The sequence below is a fragment of the Microtus pennsylvanicus genome, chromosome 7 (genome assembly GCF_037038515.1).
Source record: "Microtus pennsylvanicus isolate mMicPen1 chromosome 7, mMicPen1.hap1, whole genome shotgun sequence".
Lineage (NCBI taxonomy): Eukaryota > Metazoa > Chordata > Mammalia > Rodentia > Cricetidae > Microtus > Microtus pennsylvanicus.
Window position 1 is genome coordinate 66,698,917 of NC_134585.1, and position 21,869 is coordinate 66,720,785.

A 21,869-nucleotide genomic window follows, 5' to 3' on the forward strand; every position below is an offset into this window, starting at 1 on the left:
ATTGTATAATTTCAGCTTCTTTGTCAAAAGTCATGTATTTATAAATGTGTAGATTTTCATAAGGGTCTTTGATTCTATTTCACTGATCAATCTGTCTGTTTTTATTTCAGCACCATACTATTTTTATTACTATAGCTCTTCAGTAAGACTTGAAATCACAGATGGAGATAACTCCTCCAGAAGTTCTTATTGTTCAGGACTGTTTTAGACATCCTGGGTATTTTGTTTTTCCATACCAAGTTGGGCATTGTTCTTTCAAGATCTGTAAAGAATTGTTTTGGAATTTTGATGGAATTTTGAATCTACATTGAATCTGTAGATTGTTTTGTGGTAAGATTGCCATTTTTACTATATTAATCCTACTGATCCATGAGCATGGAAGATCTTTCCAACTTCTGATATCTTCTCCAATTTCTTTCTTCAAGAAGTTCCTGACATATAGGTCTTTTACTTGCTTGATTTATAGTTACTCCAAGATATTTTATATTACTTGTGGCTATTGTGGTTTCCTGATTTCTTTCTCAGCTGGATTATCCTTTATATAAGAGGGGTACTGATACTTTTTTTTTTAGCTAATCTTGTATCCAGCCACATTGTTAAAGGTGTTTATCAGCTGCAGGAGTTCCCTGGTACAATTTCTGGGCTCACTTATGTATACTATTATATAGTCTGCAAATAGTGATACATTGACTACCCAGAAAGACAAACATGGCATGTACTCATTTATAATTGAAGTTATATTAGCTGTAAAGGATAATCATGCTACAATCCAGACCTAGAGAGGTTTAGTAACAAGGAGGGTTTGGGGGATGGGAGCAGGTTCATGAATCTCCTTGGGAAGGGGAAATAGAAGAGACTGAATGTGTAGACTGGGTATCCAGTGGAGATGGGAACATGAGGGATCAGGCAAAGGGAACTTCCAGGAGTCTACAAGGATGACTCCTAGCAATAGTGGATGCACAGCCTGAACTGGCCATGTCCTGTGCCCGGGTGGAACATCTAGTGGAGAAATTGGACTCTACCTCCAGCAATGCAACCATTGACTTGCAGTCTGTCCTTCCTACTGCATGTTTGGGATATTGGTAACTACCCCAGTTGTCATCAGAGAGACTTCATCCAGTAACTGATGGAAACAGATCTAGAGACCCAGAATCAATAATTGGGCCATGTTTGGGGAATCCTACTGAAGAGAGAGAGGAAAGAATTTACAAGCCAGGGGGTCAAGGTTGGGTGGGTGAAAGGATATACAGTGAAGGAATGGGAGGATAGAGGGAAGAGAAACTGCAGTCAGGATGTAAAATAAATGAATAAATTCAATTAATATAAAAGGAACTTTATTTAAAATGTTGGAAGTTCTTTCATATGGAAAAATATATGTGCACATTTTTGCATTATATATACATGCCTCTTTTTGTCTGTGTGTGCACATATCCACACACACACACACACACATATATATATATACATATATATATATACATATACATATTCCCTAATAATTTGTGTTTTATTTTAATACATTAATATAAAAAATAAACTCCTTTACAAATGCTATACACATTTTGTTTGTCTGGGGCAGGAACACGGCCCCACTTTCAATTACATCTTCATCAGTTTCCCATTTTCAGTGGTTACCTTTACTGCCTAAGGTTGGCTCTTCTGGAACTTGCTGTGTAGACAAGCTTAGCCTGAAACTCAAAGATCCAGCAGCCTCTGCCTCTGGTATGCCAGGAATAAAACTGTGAACGACCACATCCAGCTCTAAGCTTTTCTTTAGTTCCTTTTTACAAGTAGGAAACTTAGCTGGGTGGGATTTTTCCCTGAAGTCATCACTTCCTATATTCTATTTCTTAATTTGATTGTCTCCTTGAACACAGGACTTAGCTCCATTACACCTCCTGGTACTCTTTGTCTCCTCAAATTGTACATTTTGTGTTTTTCCTTCCTGCTCTTGCTGCTTTTCAGTATAAGTCTTCATTACAGGAACCACTAATAACCACACAATAGAGAATATACCAGGCTGTTTTGAGATTTCCTATGCCAACAAAATTAACCTAAAACCCTTTGCTTTAGCTTCAGGCACACTCTTTGCATAAGGGCAAAAGGCAGCTACCTTCTTCATCAAAATATGACACTATTAACATGCTTCTCCTCTGAAATCTCTAAATGCAGGCATCCACAGTTCTTATCACCCTCAGCCCACTGTCTTCCATGTTCCTACTAAGACTCCCCGTTAAGCAGCACTGCAAGTGTTCAGCCTCTGTTCTAACCCACAGTCCCAAGGTCTATATTCCTTCAAATAAAAACACGGTCAAGGCTGCACAGCAATACCCAAGTCCTGGTATCAACTTCTCTCTTAGTTAGGGTTTCTATTGCTGTGAAAAAAACACTATGACCATAGCAACTCTTATGAAGGAAAACATTTAACTGGGTGAATTACATTCAGAGGTTCAATCCATTATCTTCATGATGGGCCATGGAAATATGTATGCAGACATGGTGCTGGAGAGGAAGCTAAGAGTTCTCCATGTTGTTCAGGCAACATGATGTGATTTGTCTCAGAGGGTATAATTTTAGCAACAGAGAACTCAAAGTCTGCCTTTATAATGACAAACTTCAACAGGGCCACACCTACTCCAGGAGAGCCACACCGAAGAGTGCCACTCCCTTTGAAGTCCATTTTCTTCCAGTCTACAACAGTAGTCCAACAACAACTGTCTCACATTGAAAGGACAGAGACTGGAGTAGTTGGTAGTTTCTCAGTCCATGAGGCTTGGTTCCACAATATCACCAATCTGGCACTTCAGACCTGGAGGATTGCTGGGGAACTGCTGGTCTTGAAGCCACATTGGTAATTGGAGAAAAAAGGTTCATTGAGCAGCAACAAGAGAGAAGATCTTGCCAACCAGAGTGATGATATGCAGAAAAAAAATTTCTTTCAGAAAGCCTTCTTCCCATTTCAAAAAAATCTGATCAAGATAGCCCAGTCTTTGGGTATATTCCAGATCCAGTAAGGCTGGCTCTCAGAATTATGCTGCACAGATATGTTCTTCAAATTAACTTACGTCAATGTGATATATGCATGGATTATTTTCAACATTGTGATGAAATTTTGGCAAACACCTCACTTTTGCCTTTCTGAATATTATAAACCAAATGGACCTAACAAACATTTACAGAATATTTCACCCAAATATAAAAGAATATATCTTATGATCAGCACCTCATGTAATTTTCCCTGAACTTTATGACATACTCAGACACAAAACAAGTCTCAACAAATACAAGGAAACTGCATCCTAACTAACTACTATGGATTAAAGCTGAACAGCAACAGAAAGTTTACAAGCTCATGAACACATGCTACTGAATGAAAAACTGTCAGGATGAAAATTAAGATAGAAATCACCAGTGTTCTAGAATGAATAAAAATGAGGTGGAACATAGCAAAATCTACAGGACCCAATGAAGTCACGTCTAAAAGGCACGTTCATAGCACTAATGACTACATAAAAAGGGAGCGATCTCTTACTAGGAACTTCATAGAGCACCTGAAAGATCAAGAACAAAAAGAACAAATCACACACAGAAGAGCAGACAATGTGAAATAATCACGTCGTAGTTGAAATCCATAAAATAGAAACAAATAAATAAAACAATACAAAGTATCGATGAAACAATGAGTCGGTTCTTTGAGAAAATCAGCAAGAGTGACAAAACTTTATGCTCCATCAAAACACAGAAAATATCTCCAGTTGAAACCTTTATAAATAAAAATTTAGTTTCCCCCAAGGAAGTCTCACTGGAGAAACAATAGACTCTGAGGGTGGACTGCATGCCCAGGGGATGATGGCCAACGGAAAACATGCTCATGAGAGATGGATCTGGATAAGAGGGGAGAAGAGGAGGGATGGGAAGAAGAGAGAGAGGAGTCATAATCAAGAGATTATCGTGAGAAACAAAAATCTATTTCAATAATAGAAAAAAAAGGGGAAAGGAAAGGAATCTTACATACACCTGTTCTCCAGTGTTCACTCATAATTACTCGTTGGAAAAGCCAGGGGATGCAATAAAATCATCAAAGTTGTGTTTCAAAGCAACGGAGAGGAAACTTCTACAAAAACAAATGCTTCACTGCTGCCCTGTGATGCTCCCTTTCCTGGGAGAATACAAGATTCACTCTTGGAGATCATTTAAGTCTACTCTAAGCATAACATACATTCAATAAAAGAGAAAAGAGAGTAATAATAAAGTTGACTCGCTTTAGTCAATGAATTAATTCATATTTTGGAAAATGTGCCAAGAATAATAATTTTAAAAAACACAGCATTAAGGTTTGATAGTTACTTGCTCAAGATCAGTGTTCCCATTTCTTGTTGAATTATTTAGTTCACATCAAAACATACCAACCTTTATGAGTGGGAGGTCTTGGTGATTTTGGTTTTCTGTCAATATCTTTTGTTTTCAATTCATTTGAAAGGCAGGAAATGTATTTTATGTACTCAAGAGAGTATTTAAAGTCGGCAGGAGTATATGTTGTCTGTGGAAACAAACAAAAGGATTGATGAGTTGTTTCTTGGTGCTGTATAGAATACCTTGACAAAGGGTTTGCCTCCCAACTCCAGGTTCTAGTTCACCATCTGAGAGAAGTCAAGGCAGCAGAAACTTGGAGTAGCTAGTCATGTCATAGCCACAGTCGAGGGCAAAAAGCATGGAATTAGTGCATAAATGTTATGCTGAGTTAACTTTTTCCATTTGTATTATAGTTCAGAATCCTCTTCCTTTTTTTGTTTTTTGAGCAATATTTTTATTTATTGAGTAATTGTCAGAAGCACAGGCAAGCAAAGCCAAGTGAGATGAATACCACATCAAATTAAAATGCCTCTGACAACAGAGAACAAAATCAATAGAAAAGGTTACCTACGGAATGTGAGGAGGTGTGCATTTCCCCCACTATAACTCACATAGTAATTGTAGCTTGGCATATAACACTAGATGAGATGTGATTCTTTGTCCCTATAGAACTTACAGTTCAGGGAAGAAGAAGAACCACCACTCCAGGGCGAAGTGCACAGCTGTGCCCTGGGAAACAATGTCTCAGTCAAGAAAGGATGGATTACAATGAAATGGAAGTGTTCATATTGACTGGTATTTTTCTGAACCTTCTCTGTGTTTATATCTGTTACATAAACAAATACCATTTGTGTTACAATTTGTTGCAAATATGTTACATAAATTTTCAATGGCCTATAGTATTCAGAACGGGAATTAATTTTGAGCAATAAATTTTTCTCTGCTCCCCTCCCTGCCTCTCCTCTCCTCTTGAACCCTCTCCCATGGTCGCCATGCTCCAAATTTACTCAGGAGATATTGCCTTTTTCTACTTCCCATGTAGATTAGATCCATGTATGCCCTCATTTTCATCTAGATTCTCTGGAATTGTAATTTTAGGCTGGTTTTCTTTGCTTTATGTTTTAAAACCACTTATGAGTGATTACATATGATAATTGTCTTTCATAGCCAGAACCTGGAAACAGCCTAAATGCCCCTTAACCAAAGAATGCAAAAGGAGAATGTGGTACATTTACACAATGGAGTACTATGGAGCAGAGAAAAATATGACATCTTGAAATTTGCAGAATCCTCTTCTTAAGAAATGGCACCACCTATGGTGGATGTGTCTTCCTACTTCAACCAAGATACCAATACCCCAGAGACACCCATAGGCCAAATTGATCTAGCAAATCTTCAGGGAAATTTCCCTTCTAGCTGATTCTAGATCATGTCAATGATTATAAAAACTAACTACAACAGATGTTATCAAATCTTTCAGAGTTCTCAAGGAGCTTTCTTATGTGTGATACAGTGTTATGATTTTGATTTTTTTTAAATCTGTAAGACAAATATCATCAAGGAAAACTTTAAAAGCACAATCTATGAGGCAATCTCATAGAAACAGTTAGTAATATCCTGGGGATAATTCTTTTGTTTCTTATTGTTTTCTTTTTTATTAGATTTTTTTAAAAAAACAATCCAAATTCTCACTCCCTCCCCTCCTCCCATTCCCTCCACACACACTCCTACCCTACCCCTCCAATCCTAAGAGAGGGCAAGGCACCTTGCCCTGTGGAAAGTCCAGGGCCCTCTGCAGATGTACTACAGGTCCTACTACATCTAGGCTGAGCACAGAATCCATCCATTGAGAATAGGATCCCAAAAAGCCAGTACATGCAGCAGAGACGAATCCCAGTGCCACTGCCAGTGGTCCCACAGTCTGCCCCAGTCATGCAACTGTCAACCACATTCAAAGGGACTAGTTTGGTCCTATGCTTGTTCTTTCCCAGTCCTGCTGGAGTTAGTGAGCTCCCATTAGCTCAGGTAAACTGCTGCAGTTGATGACCCCTCATGTTCTTGACCTCTTTGCAGGCAGTGAAAGGAAGAAGCCATACCCATAAATGATAGACAAGATATCTTGTCATAAAGCCTGAGGAATAGTCAATGGAAGAACATTCCATACAGCCTGAGGAATGTTCAATGGAAGAACACAAAATTACCTTACAGAAAACTTAATGTACCATAGACAGGAAGATGGTACTATAAGAAAGAACCTTGGAGCAGGACCAAAATAAATACATGCCTTTTAGTACAACTGGAAAAGATACATGTGGGAAAACAACAGAGTGTGGATTAGAAAGGAGTGTCCTGGAGACCAATGCAGCCTGTGTCATGGTCGCATCTGTGAGGTGTCAACAACACTGTGCTGTCTTCTCTCCTCTGCAGACCGTGCAGGGCAGTTAGAAAAGGCTGCAGGTCATCCAGGACACAGCATCGGGGAAACCCCTCATTCCACTCTCACTGTATCTCCACAGCCTCCATCCTGGAAAATGGTGTCCACATTTGTCTTAGAAAGATGGAGACAGAGAGATGATGCAAGGGCACAGGCTGTGTTTCTAAATGAATTTCCCCATAGGTTCTTTAAAGGCTTCTACTAAGATCTCATTGGTGGCCCACTTACTTAAAGGAACTAAGGGGGAATGTAGTCAGGGGCAAAGTAGGGAGGAGCATGGCTGTAACAAAATGGGCATCCTGGTAAACCAAAAAACAAAACAAAACAAACAAAAACACCCATATTAGTAGATCATTAATAATGTATGTCACAGTGAAAAAATAGTGTTTTACAAAATTTGTTACTGTGTGTGTGTGTGTGTGTGTGTGTGTGTGTGTGTGTGCGTGCTGTTCAAGGCAGGAGCTTTGTACTTTTTCCTCCAGGGACAAATCCATGTTTATTTCTGCAATGAAAAGACTTTCACTTACTAATTTTGGACAATTCATTTTCATGATTTTCATGACAAAAATCAGTTTTTTTGCTAGACATAAAAATAAATAAGGCATTTTCATCACATGGACATTCTGTCTCCTAAGATTGACAAGCACACACTTCAAGACTCAAAACATCAAAGCACAGTAGCAAAATATGGCAAGATTTTAAATAAAGATGTTTCTATTGTCACTTAAATCCAATTCTATTAAAAACATGCTACAAAAAATGTGTATAGCACAACTTTTCGATTAAAGCTGTGATGGTCACCTGTAAGAACAAATGTTTATTCTAGAAACTATCATCCTGATCCTGTGCTATGGTGTAGGGGGTCCTTCTGTCTATTTGTTGCTCTCATTGGTTAATAAAGAAACTGCTTTGGGCCTATAGCAGAGCTATAGGGGAACAGAGGTGGGGGGGGAATAAAATGAATGCTGGGAGAAAGGAGGCGGATTCAGAGAGAAGCCATGCAGCCCCGCCTGAGCCTAATGAAACTTTATCCAATAAGCCACAGTCACGTGGTGATACACAGATTACTAGAAATGGGTTAAACTAATATATAAGAGTTATACAATAAGAAGTTAGAGATAATGGGTCAAGCAGTTATTTAACTAATACAGTTTCTGTGTGGTTGTTTCGGGGTTAAGCAAGCCTACGGTCAGGAGGAACAAGCCGGACCTCACCCTATAACAACCCTGTGTTGATACTCCCTTTCTTCACATGACTGCATATGTAGTTGATCACATGCTAGAAATCAGGTGAAATTCGGGCCACCTGGGGAGGTCACAGGTCCTCAGAGACTACTTACTGTTGTTTATTGATGAATAGAAATAATACCCTATCTTTCTATTTAAATTTTTAAATGTATTTCCTATTCATTATTTTCTCATCATTCTTGTTTTTCAATCTGTCATCTTAATATTCCTGTCTAAGCTCAGGGATCGGTGCAGGTCTCAGCCTTGGCCAGTGAAGCCTCTATTTCAGTAGGGTGTGACTGCAGATGTCCACAACTGTCCGTGTGTTCAGAATCAATGATGGTTGAGTACTACACTAGAAGCTGGACATCTGGATTGCACTATCCAAGCCTTGGGGAGCATCATCGGAGAGGATTAGCAGGACTATAAAACTAGAGGATGGGAAGACTGCCATGAAAGTGGGTAATTTGGATATGACACGGCCACAGAATTCATGAACTGCACAAGAATGGAAACATGACCATTTCTTCATGCTTGGAGAGGAGGGCTGGTGAGACCTGAGCACTCAACGAGAGACTCTGGGCAGGTGATGAGTGCTGGCATTGCTGCCACTGAATATTTGCCTATGCTCCATTAAATAGACTACACTCGAGCTCATTCAAGAAACTATCAGTAAACTCAGCGAGCCTAAAACTATAATAAAACCAGACATCAATGAGGAGAAGGCTGGTCAAGAAGTAGAGTTTGTTCCAAGACAGAAGGCTGAGAGTGGGCAATGTGGAGTGTAAAGTGCTCTAATTCAGTACCAACACATAATATTGACAAAGAATAACAGAGAGAAAGAAAGCATGTTAAATTCCACTTGAAACATAAAACGACCCACTTTTTCTTCTAGATAACTTATTGTATCTGATCCATTGGAAAATGAGCTTTCCTAGCAATCTTGTTTTACTAGTAGTTATCCATTCTTTTATCCAAAAAATAAGAAAGCAAAAGAATACCTGTTAGATATTAGAAATAGTCTTTATCATTAATGATATTAGATTATCAAATATATATATATGGTTAAATAAAGGAGGTCTATTTAAGTAGGGACTTTCTAATATATATGTTATATACATATATAACATACATATAATAAATATACACTTAATTCTCCAAATTTTCCTTCTTCACGTATTCACTTGATGTCTCTCGTCATTTAACTCATTTTTATTTTCTGACTTTTTCATGATGAAAGCATATATGTTAACCTGAGATAAATCTGTAGGAAAATCTTCAAGTAGTCAAATATAAGCCAGGGCTTTCAAAAGCCACCGAGATTAAAGAAAGTGTTTTTTCTGTTATATGTAAGAGGTGAGAAAGTGGATATGAGTGACCCATATGCTCACTGATCCTTGAGTTCACAGAGAAGAAAAGGTATCAAAGTACTGGACATATATAATACAGGCATTGTTTTCACCAAGATAAAGTATGAGCTATGTTATCTATACTGTTGTATACCACAGACTCATTCATGATGGCTTTAGAAAATATTTAGAGCTATTTGGTCAAGGAACATTACAAACTGATGATAAATTAAATAAGTCAGATATAAACTTATTTTAACAGAGTCAGAATTAACTCATGTTTAGATGTGTGGTAAATTTTCATTGAGCAGTATTTGATGACATCTTTGGTCACTTATCAAATGATAACATAATTAGGTAGAGATAGGAGAAGCTGAGTACCCAGAGCTTGTGCTGATGTCATAAATTAATCTGTTCTCAGTGCAATATTTATCATACTTATATGCAAGCTTTGAATGAAAATACAAAAACTCTTTATCACACTTTCTGATGAGAAGGCAAAGGAACAAAATCACTTAGCAAAATCCAGAAATCCTCAGTGCTACCAATGACTGGAGTCATTGGGGTAGCAGTATAGAAGACATTAAATTGGAGTAGATATTGCAGTTGAACAAATTATATTAAACAACTACCATTAAATTAAATCAATTAAATTACAATAAATCATTTGAGTGTGTATTGTGGTTTCAAAGATGGCTGATAAAGACAAAAGCTCTGAGCAGTAGCTGGGAAGCCCTGTGGGAAGTGGGAAACCCTGTGGGGAGTGTGCTACTCTTATCTAGACTCCATCAGACCCTGAAAACATGCTTTCACATACAAATATCCTAGACCATAAGAAGATGAATACCAACTAATGTATTTTACCAACTATGCAGTGTACAAACTAACATATTGTGAAAATAACACCCAGTCTAACTCAGTTCTGTACAAAGACAGGGAAGAGAAAAGGTAGCAGCACAATTCAGACTCCTTCTTTCCCAACATCCTTCAACCTTTAATGAGATTCTGGAGTTTGAACAAAGCTTGGAATGTCCATGCTAACCTTATCCTGGAGCAAATCTTAGCCCTTCTAGCTCTTGAATTTCCTTTACATGTCTGTGCACTTCTGGTATCATCCTTGTAGCCTAGGTCTAGAATCATTTCTTTCTAGTCAAATGCAAACCCATTAGTGGAATGAACAAGATACATTTATATTGGTCAAAATACATTTCCCTGTGGTTTCAAATACTCTGATGGTTTTTTTTTAAGCTGCTAACTTTTTACCGTGATCTACAAAATCTCAGAAAAATATATACTGTGACCATATCACCAAACTCATCTCATCTCTGGCCGTGGTTCAGTGAACCTCCTGCCACACTGGAGTTCATTCAGCCTCATACACACATTCCAAACAAAACAGGCTATTACATGGCCCAGGGCCTTGTGCAGGGCCTGTCTTTCCAGAACTGCGCATGGTCAGCTCCCTGTGCCCAGTCATTTACTACCAAGGTTCTTCTGAGAAAATCATGTCACTGTCTCATGAGAAAGTCTCCCTGCTCCCTGTCTTCATTAAACACCTCATGCATATGTCATCAGCCACCTATCACAGTGTTTGTTTGCCATATCATCAGTTACCTATCACAGTGTCTGCTTAGCTGTTCTAATATTTTCCCTGAAATCTGGTCCTTGGGAAGGACTTCACTTGCAATATTTTCTTGGATCTGTGAATGATCCTGGAACTCCAAACATACTCTACATTCTGATGGCTACGCATCACAACAGTTAACAAGCCAAGTGGGTGAAGAAGTAGAATGTCTCAAATTGCAGTAGTCCATGAAGATTCTAACAAGGAATCCGTGGAAGGCACATAAATGGAGACTTCAACCACATGGCATAAGTCCCGTGCAATCATAAAACCGCACATTTCCCAGCAATAAAACCTCAAGGCATTACTGAACACCAGGCTGCTTAACTGAGGATCAACTGAAGTTTGGCAGTTCATGAAGTACATTGGTATTTGCTTGCAAAACTAAAGCAGATAGAGGGTTATGTTTGGTGTTTCTATTTTCCTATGGAGATACAGGTTTACTATTTTGAAACACTGACAAGTGGGTCTCAGTGATGACACACATCTTCATTCTTGACCCACACTTAAATATTTTATAGCAAAACTTTCTCAGGTTCAAATTATGTGTGGGCCTTTTGGGTTGTTTTCCAACCTGTGGGCTTCTGTTTTCACATTTTCTGCTATGTGATAAGAGATTTTCTATTTTAATGGGATTGTAAAGTATTGAACAATGCAGTTTCATAACAAGCCACTTTATGCTGCTTTGGTATAATCAGTATTATTTCTACATCTGGAAGCATTTGCTTCATCACTATGTTTTAATGTGCGTGAAAGCAGTCAGGTGTTATGGGATCACCCTAGAAAACCACAAAGAATCACAGCTGATCCATAGGTCCTTGATATCTTATCCAGTGCTTCCAGATCTCAAACTGTGAATACCAAAGTGGGCTTCCAGGAACTTTCAAATACTCCTCAAAAGATGTGAGCTTAAGGTTACAAAACACAGGTTATTTCCTTTATCGCAATGGAAATTGTTGGCTCTGCTGTTCAGATCCACTGTCTTTTATCAGCAGAAAGCATTGCACTTCTGGGAGCTTCTGTGCTGTGGTGTAGCAAGAACACACCACTGTCCTCAGAGCTCTAAAATGTATTTGCAGTCAACTTTCAACAGTGTGTGCTGGTTCCCAGAACAAGACACAAAGAAGGGGCATTGTTCCAGATATACTTTTAGGAGTTATGATTATCATTTGAGATACTAACCTTTAAGAACAGTAAGTTTAACCATTGCCTCACAACCTGTTACTACCTTATACTAGATGTCAGTATTACTTTATGTGAAAGAGTATTAAGCAAGACAGTACTCCAACGTAAGGAAGAGAATGAACAAAAGGTGACCTAGATAAGCACAGCAGACTTAGTACATATAGGAGGAAACATAACTCTTCTAAACGAAACCAAACTACAACAAGAACTTGTACCCGCGCAAAATAAATGCAATGCAGATATCAAAGAATATTTACCACTTTAATGATAAACTTACAGAACCAAAGTTCCAGCATAGTACAGGTAGGGAGGAAAAGAGGGGCGAGCTGCCTCCCCGCGCGCCCATTTATTGGCAGGCATTCGCCCGAGGCAAACCCCGCCCTCTAAAGGGGCTGTCTTAACCCTACAAGAACTAGTCAATGGAAATGAGGATGCTGAATGTATTTATTGAAAATTCCCAGTTTCAGGTCATTTGGAAAGTTCACTGTAGAAATGCCATGTTTGCTCAACTTAAGCTTCTTATAGTTTAAGGTCCATCATGAACCATCATGATAGACACCAAACAATCCATTACTGAGCCCTCAATTTTACCATGGAGTTCTTTGTAGTGCAGTTTTTGAACCTAGTAAGAAAAGAAACTGCAAACTCCCATGAGATTTTAGACTTTTACTGCAAATATGAGAGGAAACAATGCTTAGCCTAGGCTCAGCAATGGCAATAACAAACATATACCTCATGGGTTCTATACACAGCACATTAACATACAATGACCACTCAGTGTATGCAAATAGGTTAGCAGGACACATCACAACAAGATAAGAGACAAAAAGTCTGGTCATCTCAACAGATGGAGAAAAAGCAGTCTATAAAACTCAACAGGCTTTGTGGTGAAAAATTAACATACCAGGCATAGAAAGTCCTATCTGAGTGTGCTGAGGACACCAATAATAAATCAACAGCTGAGTTTATGCAGAGTGGGGAGGTGCAGTCAGATCCCTCTCTCAACTTTGGACTAAGAGAGAGGTGCCACTTTCATCACTTCAAAAAACTATAATTGTGGAAGTCCATGCTGGATAAAGCAGCATGAGACCTAAGAATGAGTGAAAAATAAACAAGGAGACAGAAGAGGTTAAGCCACTCAAGTTCTCTCCACACCACATGAGACAGGGTGTGGGGGCAACAGACATAATATATGAACACATATGCAACCTACACTGTCAGAGGATACCAGAGTCCTAAAAATCTTCTGAAACTCGACAGCCAAAGTATCACTTAGCCCAGTTAAATCTGTGACAGGCTTTTGAGACATACTTTTTTCTGTTTTACATTGCAGGGTTACACATGACCAATTTCTTGAAAGTATGTAAAGTTCCCTCTCATACCCCACCCACCACCAGGCTTCTGTTCCACAGACTGTTTGTCTTCCACTGCCATGTCCTCTGGCATGCACAGCCATATGTCTGAAGCTCAGAACCCGCGTTAGAACTTCTCTCTCCAATTGCTTTCATTTTCCTGCAAACAGCAACTTTGTCATTCCATTGACTATTTTATTGTAAATGGAAACTTTTCTTTATTTGCTACTCAGCAGGTGGACTGCTAGGTAGGGTCCCCAGCTAGGCTCTTCTGGATATGAACAGTGCTGCAACAAACACAGCTGTGTTGAGATCTCTGAGGTGTTGACTTGGCATCTCTGGGTAAAGGCCCAGGAGGTACAGCCGGGTCATGGTTAGGACTAGGACTAGTTTTTTTTTTTTTTTTTTTTTTGGCTTGGGGAGGAATCTCCATACTGATTTCTATTTTAGAGGAAGATGTACAAAGATTCAACTATCCAACTAGTACATAAAAACAATATGACTAATAGATGAGTAAATAGAAATCAGAACATCGGTGAAATAGTATTTCACATCAGAAAAGAGGGCCGGTTTATAGAATAAAGACAGCTAGTGCTGACTGGCACATGAGAATAATGACCCTCTGCAGTTGCTGATGGGAAGATAAGTCAGTGTAAACGCTACTGAAAACCAGATGGAATGGTATCCAACAAGGTTTTCCTTCAGAGTCTAGGATAGTCTCTCTACCCTGAGTGTTTGTTGGTTAGGCTGTTTGGTTTTTGGGACACAATCTCTTTATACAGAGTAGGCTGGCTTCGAACATGTGGTCCCTGATCTCCCCTCTTCCCACGTTGGGAGTTCAGGCTGTGTAAAACCACTCAGTTTCATAGCACTGATAGCAGTGATGGAGGGTCAGCACCATAGCACCGGTATTTATTAACTAGTGAATGGATTAGAAATATGTGACAAGAACTTGGCAAGCAAAAAATAGCCAAATGCCATAATTTGTGACAAGGGTGAAAGGAAAGATAATGATGTTAGATAAGCCACGCACAGAAAGATGGGCATTCTATGACCTCACTCACTTGTCGAATGTCAAGTCTATCTCTGAGAAGCTGAGGAGAACAGTGTCTCCTGCAGCTGTGTGGAGTGGGTAGAGAAAGGGCAGTCCGTGGGTGATAAGCTGTACTTAGGCGCTGCCCTAGTGTGCTGGTGCACAGCAGCAATAATGCAGAGATACAGCTTCTTTGATAGAAGCACTGCAAAATGTATATTAACAGAAGCATCATTAAAATAAATTTCAAAAAGATTTAACTACCAGTTAAAATAAATTCAATCATTTAAATCATTAAAATTTAGCAACACTTTAGTTGCTAAAATTTTGCAAAAAAAAAAAAAAAACAACCAAATGGGTGTATTTTATCATTGGTCTTACAAGAAGTATATATTTTACTAATCACAGGCTGAAATGTAACAAAGAGTTAGTTGTTTCTTAGGAGTGCCTCCGGCTTCCTTAGGGGGAATAGTCTCAGCAAAACTGACACTCAGATGTAGAGTCTGAACCCTGTCTTACATACACTACAGAGCAGCCAGGGAGCCAACGTTAACATACGTTCTCCAAGGACACACTACTTAACATGCTTCCTGAAAAGCCACTGCTAGTGAAAAGAGGAGCTGGGAAACAGACAGTTGGCATAGGGGCTTTCGTTGATAGTGCAACACATAGAAACAGACGCTGTCTTCTATCTAAAAGCAATAAAAATTCCTTCTAAGCAAGTTAGGTGAGGAATGAACCTTTTATTGATTTTGTTGTGAGAATAGTATGGCAGCTTAAGGTTCCTATTCTATGTCCTTGCAGAGTAGGGATTAATGCAGGTTCCCTGCCTTCAGCTTGGGACTGGTGACACTAGCAATCTTAGATGAATAATAATTTCACAAGAACTTCAATGCAAGTTTCAATTTGTTAAAATATTTTGTCCTGGATGTATTATTAGGTGCAGTTCTCTTTTCCACCTCACACTTATCTTCTATGTACAGCTGACATCCCTAGTGTCCAATCAGAGACGGGCTTTCATGCTGTTGTCCGGGGAGTGAGGTGCATAATTCCTTTGTACTGCTGAAGGGTGAGTACGGACATCCAGCCCACTTCAGTGAAAATTGACCCACAATTTTGTTTTATCCTGAAGAAAAATACAGTGGTAGAGTTTAAAGACGGAAACATACAGTTAACCCCTTCAGATGTGACGAGAGCTAGCAAACATCGGCACATATTAACTCAGTCTGGGAGACAGTCCTCAGGGACTGCTTTCCAGAGCTCAGGAGATCTGTTCACTGTGGCTCTCACAAGGCAGCAGAAACCAACAATATGAATTTTAACACTTTAATAAGATCAAAGATATATGTGAAAGGCACTCATAGAACCCTTGTCTTTAATTCTACTGCTGTGAAGGGTCTCACTAATGAAATGCACCTTCATTTAATAGTTAAATAATAGTTGAATACATGTGTTTATCAAACATACAGGCTACACAGCTCTTTCAAAACAAAATCAAGAGTGTGAGGATGTATTATAAACTCAGAATATGCCCACTGGTACTTCTCAGAACACACTGATGTGTGGTTTCGAGGGGACAACCAGGCCATACTGAGCCACATCACTGCTCTGCTGTCACAGTTCTTGCTTCTAATCACAGGACAAAGGACTGCCATATGAAAGCTGCCTTCTGGAGTGTTTTCATTTTCTCTAACAGCCCTGGAAGGTCGATTACCCACTACATCAACCACACTTTCTGATCAGTCTGCTGATAGCCCAACCTAAAGGGCTACCATATTGGTTTCGATTCTGATCACAGCACCACGATCCCTTCATTGCTCAGCTTCAGAAAAACCTCCTGAATTCTAGGAGGCCAGGACTGGCCAGAACCCTGCTCTAATCCACATTGCTTGTGTTTTTGTTACATCACAATCTTATTGATCTCTGTTCAGTGGCATCCTTCACTTCTCTTGTTCATTATCAGCATCTCAGTGATCAGGATAGTAGGATAGTATTCTCACAGTAGCATCCTGGATTAATAGTTTTAGAAAATACACTGAATGTCTTTGAGTCATGAAGTATACCCCAAAATCTTATGAATAGAGTTTAGATTATATTTCTTTTTTAAATATAACAATTTTAATTGACTCAGTAAGTATTTAATTGACTCGGTATTATACAAATGTAAAATAATAATATATTTGTATATATTATATGCATGTATATATACATACATACATACATATCTACATATAACTAATATAATCAACATAAAAGAGGCTATCAATTTGAAAGTGGGGAGCCATGGGAAAAGTCTGAGGAAGGGCAACTGGGAGGGGCTGAAGGGAGGAAAAGGAGAAGAGAAGTAATATAATTCTATTCCAACCATAACATTTAAAAATAAAAAAAATAAATTTTGTAATTTTTATTATATTGTTTTAATGTTTCCTACAGATACATTACTGTACTAGGCAACTGGGTGGCCAAAAGAGTCACATCATAAACCCCAAACACACTGTGGCTTATACACACAAAGCTATTCATTTAAAAAGTGTCTTTGAAGGAGGTAGGTTATTAATAAATGTAACAGACACATATATAGTATGAATCTAAACAAAACTCCTGTTAAACCAGACACACCCACTTCTCCTAGAAATACAGAATTTTATTGAATAGAGCAAGTCTTTTCTTTGGGATCACATGAAGCACAGAAGGAATCAGGGAAGGAGGTACAATCCAGGAGTTTTCAGTCTGACCCTCACAGAGAAGCTGAAGGAAAGGGCATATTGGCACTGGCTGTGGAGTTGATAGAATAATTTAAGATGAAGAAGCAGTTTAGTGCCTATTTAAGACTATGGTGTTTGACAATCATTCTTTAAGATGAAAAAAAGCACCCCTTCTGAGACATTAAACATGAGGTATACCATGAAAAAGAGTGGTCTCAGTAAACGAACAATTGATGTTTAGGGGATAAGGTCAAATGTCAATTCTAAAAATCTTGATTCTAATACTAAATCCACTTACCATGTGTGGTATAATGCCTCTCATAAGGGAAACAGGGATGGCAGGAATATGTTGTTCCTACAGACGGGGGATTTATCTCAGTTGACAGAGAGTTTGTCCAGTAAGTGTGGAGTCTTGAGCTCAATTTCCAGCACCACCTAGACTGAGCCAAGAGGTAAGTGTCTGTAATCCCAGCACTAGGGAAGTGGAAGGAAGGAGGATCTGAAATTCAAGGTCATCTTTGGCTACACAGCAAGCCTGAGGCAAGCCAAAAGCCTTTGGCAAAAGATCTTGTCCCCAGTTATCAACAATAAAATGAAACAGATCATAATGAATGAATGGATTAATGGAAGAATTCTTCATCACAATGCTCCGGTGGGGGTACCGAGCTTCCCACACCCCTACTCTTTCCCTGAAATCACAGTACAATAAAGTGAGAGTCCTAACGTGTGTAGGCTATGAGACAGTCTAAATAACAAATGTGACTCCCTAATTAAAAGTGTTTTAAGAGTCATCATGCACACGGCTGCACTGTGGTACTGAAAGAGAGACAGGCAGCCCTACTGCCCAATGACCATTCAGATTCCCTCATGATAGGCAACCTTTCCACTAGTGATCCTATGCAACTTGCTTCTACCTTCTGCCTCACAAGCATCTTGTAATAGGACACTTCCCCTCCAAGTCACATTTGACAAGCTCACCCTAACCTCCACATCTCTGTCCTTCATTTGTTTCAGCAAAGAAGCCTTATTTCTGACCTTGAAGTTCCCAGTCGACCACATAATGCTGCCATTTTCTCTGTGTTAAGCTATTTCCTAATTTAAAGAACAATTTTTAAGGAAAAAGTATCCACTATTGGGTTTCCAAGACTACACAGATGTAGAAAAGACACTGATGACAGAGTATAGAACTTGAAGTTTCTAGAAGGTTTTAGAAGTGATCACGATTGTTATGCTAGTTTTGTGGATGTGCATGTGAATCCAGAGGGAGTACATGGTGTGTAGAGGACAACTTTGTAGAGCTGGGTTCCTCTGGTCACCATCAAGTGTGTTCCTGATACACAACCCAGGCCATCAACCTGTACCAAAACCCTTACCTAAGGAGCCATTTTTCTGGCCCAGAACTGGAAGTTTTAAATGAAACTTGAAATTTTATTAGTCGTATAATATACATATACATATGCCATTATTAATATTTACAGCTATAAACTTACGTCAGCACACAGACACACAAAAATCCTTAAATCATGTGGGGAAAAAAAGCTGTTTTAAAATAAAGCCATTATAGTTGCTGTGCCTTGTAACCCATCAGTGGTAAAAAAAAAAAAAAAGCATTTCTATGAATAGAAAAGTACCATTTGCCTCTAGGATTAGATAGCCTTTCTATTTGTCAAGTATCAGTAACTTTCTGTAAGATATATTTTTATCCTCCTATGAATCTGAGAATTGCAAATTTTTCAAGAACAATTTTTAGAAGAAAGTAAAATAGCACATGTGTGGTTTTGTACGGTAACTTCTGAACTAGAGAATACTGCTATGCAACATTTGAATTATAGAAGACAAGATGGCTCAGTGGGTTAGAACACTTGCCACAGAACCCGCATCCTGAGCTAGCTCAATCCCCACAAAGCATTAACAAGTAAGGGGCAACAAACTCTACTAAGTTGCTCTCTGTTCGACACACACACACATTCACAAACACACATACACATATATGCACAACCACATACATGTGCACACACATACATAAGTAAACACATAACATCCTACACAAAATACAAAACACCTTTTAAAAATAAAAGTGTGTTTGAAGTTTAAATAGGAGACACTGATGAGTCTATACAGCTAAAGACCCTTAGTTGTTGGTATTCTTCTTTAGTAGGGTATTTTTAATAAAATTTTGAAATGTCAAAGTTCTTACACAGATGGATATATGCCTCAAATGGATATTATCTGCAATTTAGGAATAAATACCCATGTATTATGACATGAATTCTGACAAGAGCCCAACATAGCAATGGGTGGAACAGTGAATTTTTTTTTAAAGAAATGATTCCTGATAGTTGGACATCTACATATAAAATAATAAATTCAAATTTTTATTTCACACCATATAAAATGAGAAATTCACAGCTTCAGTCCTGGCTCCGCAACTAAGTGTTAAAGCCCTCCCCTGTCAGATAAGAGCTAAGTGTGAGAACAGAAGCATCAATGGCAGCAGGAGACTGTCAAACCAACACTGTAGTCTATGGGTTGGAATCCAGGCAGACTAGCTGACTCATCTTAACATCACCCTGCACTTCCACTATGGGTTGGAATCCAGGCAGACTAGCTGACTCATCTTAACATCACCCTGCACTTCCACTATGGGTTGGAATCCAGGCAGACTAGCTGACTGATCTTAACATCACCCTGCACTTCCACTATGGGTTGGAATCCAGGCAGACTAGCTGACTCATCTTAACATCACCCTGCACTTCCACTATGGGTTGGAATCCAGGCAGACTAGCTGACTCATCTTAACATCACCCTGCACTTTCACTATGGGTTGGAATCCAGGCAGACAAGCTGACTCATCTTAACATCACCCTGCACTTCCACTATGGGTTGGAATCCAGGCAGACTAGCTGACTCATCTTAACATCACCCTGCACTTCCACTATGGGTTGGAATCCAGGCAGACTAGCTGACTCATCTTAACATCACCCTGCACTTTCACTATGGGTTGGAATCCAGGCAGACAAGCTGACTCATCTTAACATCACCCTGCACTTCCACTATGGGTTGGAATCCAGGCAGACTAGCTGACTCATCTTAACATCACCCTGCACTTTCACTATGGGTTGGAATCCAGGCAGACAAGCTGACTCATCTTAACATCACCCTGCACTTCCACTATGGGTTGGAATCCAGGCAGACAAGCTGACTCATCTTAACATCACCCTGCACTTCCACTATGGGTTGGAATCCAGGCGGATGAGCTGACTCATTTTAACATCACCCTGCACTTCCACTTTGGACCTCTCCTAACCCAGGAATGGAATGGGGTGAGGAAGGGAAGGCAGGGGAGCTCCCAGCCTAAACAGAAGCTGTGAGCTGGTGCACAGCTCCCAAGAGGGAGGACAGACTTCTCAGCATCCTGAAGCTTCAAGACCAGTGGGTGCTATGGGTACAGCCCAGGTCATACCCAGCTTTCCCATGCTGGTCCACAATACACTGTGAGAGGTCATCCACTGCTCAGTGCACTTATCAGCAACCCCGTCGTGGCCAACAACAGTGCTCATTCAACAGGAGCTAGACAAGCTCCCCTTCTCAGCCATGGACTTGGGACTGTGGTTTCTGGTGCTAAGGCCTCAGACTGCTTTTCCTGGCACAGGTAAGAGGACTGACTGCCCATGCTCTTCATCCTCACGGCAACGAGGTCACTAACCCCCAAGACTCCCTCCCAGCAAAGAGCACACTGCAGCAGTGCTCCTCCCGCACCGCAGCAGCTCCCCTCCCACTGTCACAGTCAAGGCCATCTCCACTAGAGAAAATTCTACACAGACCTCCATGTAGACACAGTCACAGCAAGAATTTACAGATAATAAATCATTCAAATTTATTTTAAGACAATTCAACTTGTTTTAATTCAATTTTACCATTTATTAAAGATTAGATTAAGTTTACATATTAATGAGGTGGGTGTGCTTATTTATTTTTACATAAACAATTAAATCCTGGCTGAATATTAGTTTTATCAGGGCTCAGATGTTTTCCAGAGTTGATTGATATTTTGATTTTATAGTTGTCAATCCTAATGAAGCTGCTTCACATAAATAGAGTATAAAATACCGAAAGTCTACCTAAGGGGTCATTTCAGTCACTGTTAGAAATTCTGTATGTACTAATTAATTCTAAGTCAAAATTCATTTAATGTGAGTTGACCACTTGAATTTTATAAACACATTGTTAACAGACAAGAGCTACCAGAGATACCACAGATGCATTATGTGCGTTATTTTGAATTACTTTGTGACATTACATACTCTCTCACCATTTCCAAGGGTTTTGTGCCTCATGTACCATGTTCAGATATGAATCCCAGTTCCCAGTTTGAGAATCTGAACTCTACATAGCCTAGAGCTAGGCTTGCCTCTTGGCTGGAGCTCAAGGAGCATGGATATCGAGTCTACAATTTCACAATCACTATGTTCAATTTTTCAGGCCCAAGAAAGGGCTCTTACTTGTGCACTCCTTCTTAAATAAGGATATTTCTGACATATATTGAGATGTTACTCCAACAAGCTCAGAAACACCTAGAAAATATTTCCTCTGTAGTCCATGGATTCT

General features: G+C 39.3%; 1 protein-coding gene across 1 annotated transcript in view; it reads right to left on the reverse strand.

Annotated features, from left to right (window-relative positions):
- Lrriq3 (leucine rich repeats and IQ motif containing 3) overlaps window positions 1-21,869 on the reverse strand; it is a 94,941-nt gene that overhangs the window by 26,544 nt on the left and 46,528 nt on the right. The window contains exon 6 of the mRNA XM_075981027.1: window positions 4,411-4,540. Within this exon, the coding sequence (XP_075837142.1) occupies window positions 4,411-4,540 (130 nt within the window). The remainder of the gene's footprint in view (window positions 1-4,410; window positions 4,541-21,869) is intronic.